This window comes from Mycetomoellerius zeteki, unplaced genomic scaffold, assembly GCF_001594055.1.
Source record: "Mycetomoellerius zeteki isolate Tzet28-1 unplaced genomic scaffold, Tzet1.0 scaffold1307, whole genome shotgun sequence".
NCBI lineage: Eukaryota > Metazoa > Arthropoda > Insecta > Hymenoptera > Formicidae > Mycetomoellerius > Mycetomoellerius zeteki.
Genome location: NW_017256242.1, coordinates 2637 through 14786, shown reverse-complemented (window position 1 = coordinate 14786; position 12150 = coordinate 2637). Strand labels below are relative to the sequence as shown.

Below are 12150 nucleotides of genomic sequence, written 5' to 3'. Positions count from 1 at the left end.
GAAAATATAAGTCTCTACGTTTACACGGCTCGATTTACGCTGAAGTTACATTGATGTTACGAAACTTGTCAATCACAATCATTCCATTCTTTAGAGGAATAGTTATGATTGGCCAGTTTTATAACATCAATATTATAACTTCGGCTTAAATCCATCCATGTAAACGTAGTCACAGATTCAAAACGGTAACGCTGATTCAAGAATTGCTGTACATGTTTTGAATCAGAACCGTATGACAACGAGACTTAAAGCGATATCCAAAGATGATTTTTCAAAGAGTTTCCGCAAACTGTACGCAGACGTCAGAAGTGTATTGTCTCTAGGGAGGATTACTTTAAAAGACAACAAACGTCATTTGTATATTAATTAATTGCTGTATATTTTTTTATAATATTCTAATTTTATTGTCACACCACATAAAATTAATATTTATTTAATTAATTAATTATAAAATTAAGTCGGAGAAGAAGTGTGTAATTGTTGAAAATTACAATTGCTTTTTTTTTTAATAATCACTTTATATTTAAATTGTTTTCAAGATGATATCGTTAAATTTATATTCTAGTTAATTTTAATTGCAGAAGAACTTTAAATTAACAGAAGAATTTTAAATTGATGATTTCTCAATGTTTAGCAAATTAAAAAAAAGTAATTCAATAAATTGTCAGTAAAACATTGCATATAAAACGCTATCAAAATTTAAAGTTTAAAAGGGTAAGTTGCGAAAAAAATCTGTATAGATATCATTAATCTCTCTCAGATATTCTTCAAATCTTGTTTTTCTATTAAGTAATATCTTATTTATGTGAATAAATTCGATTGCGCGTCTATTTGTATCATAAAATAAATAAAAATAATTGAGCCTCACGTTTTTACAATTATATTTTGGAATATTTAGAGCTCTTGGGGTATGCGATAATTATTTGGATGTTTGCTGCAAACCGCCGGATCTGCAGCCACCATCCACGCCAAAACCAATAGGTAGGAACGGATGTGGACAGCGACATGCTGAAGGAGTCGGCTTCAGGATCACTGGTCAAACCGATAATGAGGCCCAATTCGGCGAATTTCCATGGATGGTGGCTATTTTGAAAGAAGAGAATATCGGCAGCAATGGCCAGAAATTGAATGTTTATCAATGTGGCGGAGCTCTTATTCACAGGCAGGCCGTTCTCACTGCAGCTCACTGCGTCAATGGGTCAGTAATCGATTTGCAATGAATATGTTTGTGATAACAAATAACATTTTTACAAACAGTTATTCGATAACCTTAGTTAATAAAACTTATTTCAAGTTTGTTGATATAACAGGGTATGGATAAACAGCTCTCGTTCATATTAAGTACATTCGAATAAATATTTTGTTCGTTATTTTTTTTTATTCATTAACAAATTTTATTTTATTCATTTAAAAAAGTGATATAAAATACTGAAAAATCTCTTTTAAAAATAATATTTTTACACATGCTTACAATTAACGTCAAAAACATATATAAAACACGAAAAAAAATCAAAATTTTTATTTGCATAAAATCTTATGTTGTCTGCAATACGGATTGCTAAAAGCACGTGTACTTTTATTCGTCTTTGCAACGAAACAATTGGATACTGGCATCGTCATGCATACACAATCTAAACATTACAAAGTTTTTTTAGAAGGCGGGATACTGAATCTATGTATTCATAATAAAACATCAACTGCTCGTTAAAAGGACAACATTGCTAGTGGAAGATTAACAGTGCATTCCGATCAAATAGGAAGCAGCCACAGGAGCTAAAAGTTCGTGCGGGAGAATGGGACACGCAGACGAAGAACGAAATCTATCCGCATCAAGACCGCGAAATCGAGAAAGTCGTGGTTCACGAAGGCTTCCATTCCGGTGCTCTCTACAACGATTACGCTATTCTGATCCTGAAAACTCCAGTTGAGTACGCGGAGAACGTTGATATCATATGTCTCGCTGAAATAAACGCAAACTTCGACGGATCCAGATGTTTCGCCAGCGGATGGGGAAAAGACATATTCGGTACGCCTTTTGTATGTTGCGTTGTGCAAAGAAATAAATATTGATCGATTGAATCTCTCAATAATATCTTTAACTTAATATATTAATTTTTTTTAAATAATTGTCTCTGTTTAACAATCGTGGTTAATAATAATATAGATCGACTTGAATATTTAAATAATAGTAATGATACAATAATATTTGGTTCAACGATACTAACATCATTTCAATGTCACGACGTTATATAAGTTCAGACTTCTATAATGATTTGCGTGAACATGTAATCTTTGAATAGACGATTATTTATTGAAGATAACTCGAAACTGTGAATCGAAACGTTTACATTATTAAATTTAATTTAGATTCTCTCATTAAAGTTTAACACACGAAAAACTAGTGTTCTTATATGCATCTCATCTCTTTGATTTATATTTTTTTAAATCTTTTCATTATTTTGATATAATAATATGATGTAATAATATAAGAATATAATATAATAATAATATGGATTTTAATCAGTGAAATTTAATTACAGGCAAAGAGGGACGTTACCAAGTGATTTTAAAGAAAGTGGAGCTTCCCATAGTACAACAAAATACGTGTCAAGACATTATGCGTACCACCCGATTGGGAAGATACTTTCTCCTAGACAAAAGTTTTATCTGCGCGGGTGGAGAAGCAGGAAAAGATACCTGCAAGGTAAATTTGAAATGTGTTTCACAGAAATTCTTTATACTCAAAAAATTCCATAAAGTCTTATTTTCATGTAGCGATATACAATACTTTAACGATTCAGAGATATAAAATTATAGAGACTTCCAAATTTTCTCCGAATCGAGAAATCAAAGTTCGAGAAGATTCTATTCTTACAAAATCCGCGTGATAAATTCAGCGTTGAATGTTTTCTAACTTCTCCTTGCCCCTATAATCATACTTTATTGTTTATAACAATTATATTTAAAAAGATAGGTCAAGAACGAGCAAAAGTAAGATCAGAAACGTTTAATTTATTATGATATTAGTTATCAAGTTCATTAGAAATGTTGGTATTAAAATAATATCAAATATAAGGAAAAAAAAAATATACGGAATATATTTTTTTCTTATTTTTATAATATTGACATAATTTTTTATTAATACATTAGGTGTACAAATTAATTCGGTGTCTTTACATTTCGTGACTTATAATTCCATTTTAAAACTGAATAGTTTCCTGCTTTTTTGCGGTTTGTAAGTGCAATGTATCACTAATTGTAAGTTCACAAAATAACAGTGAACACGATAGCAGTTGATAAGCAGGATAAGCAGCATTTAAAGCACTGCATTTTTTCGCATTTCAATTAAAAAAAATGCTGCTGAAGCTACAGAAATGATTTGTACCACCCTAGGATGCGTTCCAAAACTTGACTGTGTCAATTCCGAGTATTTTTTATCTTTATTCAACATTCGGTGATCAACAAGGATAAAATAATACTCGAGTTGATAGAGTTGAATTTTAGAACGCAACCCTGGGTGAAGACGTTGTAATACATAAAACGTGTAAAAAGTGGTACCAGAGGTTTCGGAATGGAAACCTTTCAGATCTCGACAACGTCTGGGTGAACCACGTAAATTTGAAGACGAAGAACTCAAGAAACTGTTGACTGAAAACGCTGAAAACTACGCTCAAACTCAACAAGAGCTTGCATTACAACTCATGTCAGAGTTATCTAACAATGCATATCTCATCGTCAACTCGGTAAAATTCAGAAGGAGAATAGGTGGGTTCCGCACAACCTGAGTCCGGAAAACAAGGAGCGAAGAATTACTAACCCGATTTAAAAGAAAAGATTTTCTGTACAAAATCATTACTGGTGATGAGAATTGAGTATTATGTGACAACCCTAAACGCAGAAAATCGTGGGTAAATCCTGGCGAATCATCGACATCGACTTCAAAGCCTAACATCCATGCAAAAAAAGTTTTGCTGAGTATTTGGTGGGATATGAAGGGCGTGATGCATTATGAGTTATTGAATCCTGGCCAGATTGTTATTGCAGAATATTATATCAACAACTTATTCATTTGCACAATGTGTTGGAGTAAAAGAGACTTTATACTGGCAGTGGAAACAAACAAATGATTTTGCAGCACGATAACATATCGACCACATATCGCAAAAGAAACTAAGGACGTTATCTATATATTGGGCTGAGAAGTTCTCCCTCATACGGCTTTATTCACCAGATCTTGCCCCGTTGGATTACTACCTATTTCGATCATTTCACCTGGCTGATGAGCACTTTAAAAGAGTTGACGAGATCTGAAAAAGCATTAATGACTTCAGAAAGTCAAAACCACCAAATTTCTTCCAGAATTGTCAATCGGCATTTGTCAATTGCTCGAAAGATGGTGTAAGGTCATTGAAAACACTGGAGATTATTTCGAATATTAAATGTGTACTTGTCTTTGTGTAAATAACTTTGAATTTCATTAAAAAAGAATACCGAATTAATTTGTACACCTAATATATATTTATATATATACATATTTATAGTTACTTTAGAATTTAGGATTTTACACCAACTCTCGATGTTCCGATTATAGACTATAGACTCTACTTTTTCGCTTTTGAACGATGAAACAGTACCGGATTTAATTTTAATTATTCACTGACATGAAGATTTATTAGTTTAATATACATAATACTAATTTATTCATATTAATATTCTCTTTATAATGTTTAACCTTTGATATCGTTAATTTTCATTTGTGATCTTTCTAACATTCAATTTATTGTTTTAAATTATTTTTTTCATTTTTATTTGTTTTTTTATGGCTGAAGAAAACTAAATTAAGTCGAAACGTTATATACTTTCATATTCAATATATTTGATATTGTTTTAATATTAACACTTCTGGTAATGGACTTTATGTCATAATAATTAAATGTTTTTGATTTTACTTTTGCACATTTTTTTATACCTATCTTTAAATCTAATTGTTATGACAATTTTGAGCAGGAATTTATATTTTACTTATTGTTTGTATTAAAAAAAAGAGCATAAACTGGAACAATTATTTGTAAGCTGGTGCTAAATACAGGATTAACCTTTTGCTTACAATTTTCCGTGAAGAAACTTCCATGTTCTTTTCTATTTTGCATGCGATTAGGTAATTTTTTAAAATTTTTTCGTTGTAGGGCGACGGTGGAAGTCCCCTCGTGTGTCCGCTAAGGAATGATCCGGCTAAATACGTTCAAGCTGGTATCGTAGCCTGGGGTCTTGGCTGCGGCGAGAATGGAACTCCTGGCGTTTATGCTAATATAGCCTATGGTCGTCAATGGATTGACGAACAAATGGCCTTCCACAATTTGGACAACAGTGTTTATCAGTATCCCAACTGATTGCTCCATGTGCTAATATTTCTTTAACTTTAGCAGATCACAAATAATTCCATTAATATTTAAGTACTGATTGTGAGTTCTTTTTACGTCAAATAATTCTACATTGACGACAAATGTAATGTTTGATACGCTTACGTTGATAGTCGATATAGGATTCCGTGAATCTCTCTATCTGCATTCTTTTATGTTTGTCACTTGAATTATGCATTTAAAAGTGACTATTGATCTATATATATATGACGAAAAACGAATAACATTGTAAAAAATAATATGACATTTTTTGTATGTGACACACAAGCGAATAATACATTTTTATTAAAAACAGAAGAACAATAATAACGCTCATTCCCTATTGAAACTATGGTGGAATTCCATCATGATTGAAACTATGAAAGTATATAATAATTTCTAATTAATTATATATTGGCTTGATAAAATTTAAAATGTGTGTAAAATACTTCCTATTTTTTTTATGCAGATGATTACAAAATCTTCTCATAAAGCTTTAAACTTTCATATCTAGTTTATACAGGATAAAATTAATTTGTAAACATATACTTTAATAAAATTTATTATATATTCAGTGATCTATTTATAAAAATAAAAATTTTTTTAATAGTGAAAGAAGTACATTATTCCATAATCACGTTTATCACATTTAAGCTCAATGAATTATTTTTATATTCAGACTATTATTTATATTCAATAAAATCTCGTTCTTTAGATGACCTGCGGACTAGAATAACGAACATAATTCGGTGTTTGTAAATTAAAATATTGTAGAACTGTACATTTTTGTAGAACTTCAGAATCGGATCTCAGTTCGTATATATACGGTAAATTTATTGACAAATAATAAACTCATGGTGGAAGAAAGTCAGGTGTCTCGGTCTCGAGACGAATTTCATACGGTTCTGCGCAGATTCCAAACCCTTCTAGAAATTTAATAGTAGTACTAGCCAATTAATCACTTATTTTGTTAACAGTACTTTTAATACTGAAAATAAGTGATTAGTCAGTACTATAGTATTGAATTTCTGTTGAGGGAATGCGACCATTTAAATATTTCCACCGCGGTAATTTTAAAGTAATAGCTTGAGAGACCAAAATGAGTACTTGCCAAATAAAAACATGTAAAAATGATGTGATCAAAAAGAATTCAGAAAAATATATTTTTATTGCTCTCCAAAAGAGAAAGCATTAATATTAAAGTGGGAAGAAGCTTGCGGAAAATTAATTTTTATTATGGCAAAAGATAAAAATAAATTCATTATATTACATATTGTATGCAATTATAATTAAAAACACAAAAATAAGTAAAATAATAATAAGTAAAATAAGTGACATAGCGTCTAATTCAAATATATATATACAATGTGACAATATTGCGGCACATGGATTATGTCACGTTCTGACTGTTATAAATGTATGTGCAAAAGTTTACATCCGAGTTCCTTCCACCATGAATAAGCCCAAGTTACACAAATTTTTTTAAATTGTACAAAGATTTTATATTCATTATGTACATTATATAAAATTAATTTTTTCATACGACAGTTATATTCAATAATATACATTTTTAAAACATATCAAAAATTTCCTTTTTAATGATTTTACATTAAATAAATGTATGTAATTCAATATTTATCCTAAATTTTAAACACAAAGTGAATTATGACTGATTAAAATAAATAGGTATTTAGTCAATGCACGAAACGAGAAAAGAATCTTCAATATATTTTATCAATGTTCAATATCTGTATAACCACTTTCGAAAATAAAATCTGCAGAGTGCAAAGTTTATATATTATATATGAACTAAAAACATCTTTTTACAGGAGAAATGGTTAGTTTATACAGGGTGGCCCATGTAAAGTATTACAAGCTATTATCTCTGAAAGTGTGTGTCAAATGACTAATATGTTCAGACAAAAGTTTTATGACTTTGAGGAGAGCATAAGATGGTATCATTTGTTTAACGTTGGGTAGCGTTGTCAAAGTGAGAGCAAGTAATAAAAAATGAGGGATTCCATTTAAAAAATTCAAAGTGGCCTTGCTCTTACAATAAAATAATTTCTTTTAATATTTCGTCTCTATGCAGTTATACTATTTTTTCTTTTTTGACAAAATCCATTCGTGTTGCAGTTCACGTAACATTTGTGGTGTTAAGAGTCCCTCCGCTATTAATCTTTCAGTCAATTTGCCTTTACCTATACCACGTTTACCAGTTCCCTTAAAATCTAAAAAAGGTTACGTATAATTTAGCACTCAAGCATCGCAATTGTTCTTTTTTTTTATGCATAACAAAGATTTACCTTTATAGAAATTTTGCTTTTGCGTCTGTAACTCAAAACTATCGGCCTCTCCACCTAAATAATAAAAAAAAATTTTTCTGTGTTAAACATTTCACAACTATTATAAAAATCAAATTTGATATAACTTAAAATTGGACGCACGCATGCACGTATATTTTTATGCATGAAAGATTTTAAATTGTATTGTAAATATGTTACGTTTCAAAAAGAATCACACTCACCTGTTTCCGAATTAAACAATAAAGCTGTTAATTTAACTATTCCTGCCTCAATGAGTGCATCGAGTTCCTTCTGAATGTCACGAATCATTTCAGCATCCGGGAACAGATCCATGAAACGATAACTACAAAATATAAGATAATGCAAATGAGAACGTCAAAAAAATAATTATAATTAAGAATAATACAATCTCATTATACCTTAGCCATAAATAAAGGTCTAATACATCAAAGACGCCTTCCAAATGGACTAGATCGATGATAGTTTTTGGCATTTGAAAGGGCCATCCGATGTGTTGGCATAACCAGTTGAATGTTATTGCATCATTTTTACTGTATTGACGTGCAAACTGAAAAAAATACATATTTATGTATACTACTAGAAATATAAGGATAAAATTAAAATTTTATTTTCTAAAAATAAAGCAGATCTTATATTAATACCAATTCTTTTTCCGTAATAGCATTTTAATTATTAGCTTTAACAGTCAGTATATAAGTAATATATATATATATATAATGCTATAATACTTATATAAATAGTATATATATATATATTTAACTATTACATATTTTTTTATACATATATATATAATATATACTTATATAAGTAGCATATATATAAGAAATATTATATTCATAAATAATATAATACTTGCCTTCAAGAACATGGTGCACACATATGGCGATTTCCGATTAATCGGTGCACAACAAAATACGTATCTTGCACGGAGTGGCAATAAAACATGCTGTATCATATCGGCTAAGAATTTAAAGTCATCTATGTGGCACATAAAATAAAGGGAATTGTCGACTGTGCACAATGATACAAAAATATCCTAAAATAGATAAAACATTAAAAGCAGCATTATTTACGATTCATCACAATTAATTCCATTGTCATCTCCATGCGAAATCTACCATTAAATTTGATAATGACGAGTTTGGCAAATGATAAGCATACAGCTCAATTTGATCTGCCGTTGGATGGAGACCAGCTTGTATTATTGTTTCCGGTATTTGACTCAACAAATTTTTCAAAGTTGATAAATCCTCTCGTTTAAATGTAGTTACATAGCCCTGTGATGTAAGCGTAGGGTTACTATAATTTAATATTTCCACATTTTTCTCTGTATTGTCTTTCTTGTGATGTTCAGAAATAAATTAGATTATTGCTTACTGTCTCCCAAACTGTGCCATAACGTCCGGCACGACCTGCTATTTGTAAAGCCGCTGACACAGATATAACGTCCATTTCTTTTTCACCTTTTTCATTAAATGTTGGTTGAATTAACGAATAAAATATAATTCTTCGAATATGTCTACAACAATATATGATACTTTTAAGATGATCGTTTTCAATTATATGCACCTATACTACTTAAAACCTCAAATAATAAGCATATAGATTCAAATTTAATATATGCGTGTATAAAACTTACAAATTCAAACCCATTCCAATGGCATTGGTTGCTACCAAGATTTTACAAGAATTGTTAGGATCGTTAAATTTCGCAGCTTGCGCCAGCTTGGTACCTGGTGGTAAGCTGCCATATATTACAGCCACTTCTTTTCCTTTGCTCTCGAGAGAACGCGACATAGTATATATATCGTTTTTGTTAAAGCAGACTATACAGTCTCCCGGCATAACGTTATTCAATGTTTCGACAGCTCGGTTTTCTATCTTTAGCTCCGTTAATCGTTTATATCTGCGAACTTCTACGTTTTCACCCGTTGAAACGCATATAGCTTTTACCTATACATAGCTTTTAGTTAATAGAGGTCAAAATATTAAAACATAATTCGTAAATATATAATGCAAAGATAAAAGATACCAATTCTATAGCAGCAGCTTCACCGCATAAATGTATTTCATCCGCGGGAATTCCTAGAAGGGCCCTTGTCCACGCCCAGCCTCTACTAAGATCACGCATTAATTGAATTTCATCTATCACTGCTACTTCATCTGCAATAGATTATGATCGTATTTTCTTGTGTAAATATTAAGATGCCACAGTACTCACAATTATTTTGTAAATTTGCCATTTCTACAGAACAAGATAAATGATCTGCTGGATTATTATAGCCTTTGACATATTTCCGTTCTTCTCCAGTTAATAAATCACACAGTGTTCCCTAAAAAATAATGTTAAATAAATTATTATACTTTTATGTTATCTTTGATGACTATAATTTAAAAAAAATATATATACCCTTTCATTGCATTTATGAAATACTTCTGCAACCAGTAACTTTAGCGGTGCGCAATATACCCCACTTTTTGCGGTAATAAATCTTTCTAGAGCATGATAAGTTTTTCCACTATTTGTTGGTCCAGCGTGAAAAATTATTTTTCTATTTTTCGCTCTTGCTAGAGGATACCTAAAGAATAATCAAATTTTGTTACTTTTGTAGAAAACAATCTTTTTTTTCTTGATATATTAAAAAATACATTATAAACTACTTAAAATAATAATATAGTAACTGTATATTAATAAGATAATAAAAATCTTGATAACTTTAATATTATGTAAATTTATATTTTTTTCTTACCAAGTAGCAGGACTTCGTAGATCGCTAATCTTTTTGAGATCGTCTAAGCAATCAAGATGTGGAAATATTTCCTTGGCATGACTCATAAAGTATGGAAAGATATCAGTAATATTTCCAGCGCCTTGCAGGATATCACTCAGAACTACATAGAGATCCACAGGTAATGATTCCGTTCCTAAACAATACTGTTTAAAGTTTGTGAAAGCTTGTCCTTGGAAATAGCCTGAAATCAATGCCACAATTAAAAACCATGATCAGCGATACATATATTTGATTGCTTATGGCCTACGTACTATGTAATCCATATTGCTGAGCTAGTTCCTTGATTTCTGTCTTGTGCGAGAAGGCATTCAATATCTTCAAAAGATCTGTCTTTTTCAAAGGAGATCCAGTTAATTCAGCGCCGACGTTTATATCATCTGGATTTGGTTTAATGGGTACAGGATGAAACAAAGATTCTGGTACGTTTGTATTGCTGTCGCTTTTCTTGCCTCTGCATGGTTGAACATAACTTGTGCCAAGAGCTGTCGACCTAGAAATGAAAGAAATGAAACAGGAATCACAGTAGAAATATTCTTGATATAGTTTAACCTTGCAATATACAATTCATTAGAGAGAAAGAATATAAAAGGAGAGATGCGATCAAAGTGTATAGATATATATAATCTTTAATAATATTTAATTCTATATATATATATATATATACACACAACACACACACATACCTGCGTATGAATGGTGCTACTGATAAAGCGCCTTTTTGCATCAGCTGTTTTGTCATGGCACATTTAATAAGTATCATCTTTTTTTCAAATGAACAAAGTCTTGTCAAAACATCACAGAACATTAGAAATGCATCAAGTGCATAGCTCGTAACCTAATGCACATTCAGTCAGACATATATAAAGCATTCAGTCTTCAAAAGCGCTGTAACCATGCAACTTACTAGGAAGAGATTTCCTAGAAAAGGCCAAACAAGACCAAAAGTCTCATTGACCAATACGTGGGATCCAATGGTCCGATCTGTTCTGTGGATCCGATTTGATTCAGTCCGATAAGTGTTTAGGGTGCAGCCACAATAGAAGGAATAAGGAATTAGGAATAAAGAATAACGATTTCAACCTATCAGAAACCGTGTATTCTGATGTATCCGATTTCTGATAAGTTGAAATCGTTATTCCTTATTCCTAATTCTTTATTCCTTCTATTATGGCCTTTAGTCCAATCAGTCCGATTACTTCCATACTTCTGAAGGTGCAGCCACAATAGAAGGAATAATGGCTCCTGCACACTGGACGCGGAAATGCTTACCGCGCGGCAAAATGCGACGCGGTAATCAATGGGTGCGTTCAGCAGAACGTTTGTTTTGCAACTGTTGTAAGTTTCCTTCGCGCTAATTGGATCATACTTTTAGATCTAGAAGAATGGTCCTATCTCAGCAGACAATCATAAAACGGTTGCAAAACTGTTGAGTCTGCTGAACGCAGCCAATGGGCGCATTCAGCGGACTCAACAGTTGAGCGAGCGCTCGCTGTTATTGGTATATTCTTTTAGCTCATCCAATCAGAATTTTAGATCTAGAAGAATACATCAATAGTAACGAGCGCTTACTCAACTGTTGAGTCTGCTGAAAGCGCCCAATGAACATGTTAGGAGCTGTAAGCTTATTGGCTA

General features: G+C 31.4%; 2 protein-coding genes across 2 annotated transcripts; one reads left to right on the top strand and one right to left on the bottom strand.

Annotated features, from left to right (window-relative positions):
- Positions 1-861: 861 nt before the first annotated feature.
- LOC108731495 (serine protease 44) lies at positions 862-5707 on the top strand (the record flags this gene model as incomplete). Its single annotated transcript, XM_018461847.1, has 4 exons — positions 862-1198; positions 1758-2026; positions 2541-2704; positions 5187-5707. Coding segments are annotated over 4 exons (974 nt in total), but the record flags the coding sequence as incomplete, so codon positions are not given.
- A 1583-nt stretch (positions 5708-7290) lies between these two features.
- On the bottom strand, positions 7291-11393 carry Suv3 (Suv3 RNA helicase). The gene is made up of 14 exons (XM_018461848.1): positions 11202-11393; positions 10770-11008; positions 10477-10699; positions 10137-10305; positions 9948-10059; positions 9759-9889; positions 9366-9679; positions 9104-9245; positions 8845-9003; positions 8583-8762; positions 8125-8273; positions 7927-8048; positions 7706-7759; positions 7291-7630 (listed from the first exon to the last, which is right to left on the bottom strand). Exons 1-14 carry the CDS (start codon positions 11321-11323, stop codon positions 7497-7499), a joined length of 2250 nt encoding a protein of 749 aa, XP_018317350.1. The 5' UTR covers positions 11324-11393; the 3' UTR covers positions 7291-7496.
- Positions 11394-12150: the final 757 nt, after the last annotated feature.

Coding starts and splice junctions, on each gene's coding strand:
- Suv3 (XM_018461848.1), bottom strand. CDS start 11,323: ATGTTCTGTGATGTTTTGACAAGACTTTGTTCATTTGAAAAAAAGATG. Junction 9,004..9,103: donor ATGGCACAGTTTGGGAGACA/GTAAGCAATAAT, acceptor CTTACATCACAG/GGCTATGTAACTACATTTAA. Junction 8,274..8,582: donor TGTGCACCATGTTCTTGAAG/GCAAGTATTATA, acceptor TATTTTTTTCAG/TTTGCACGTCAATACAGTAA.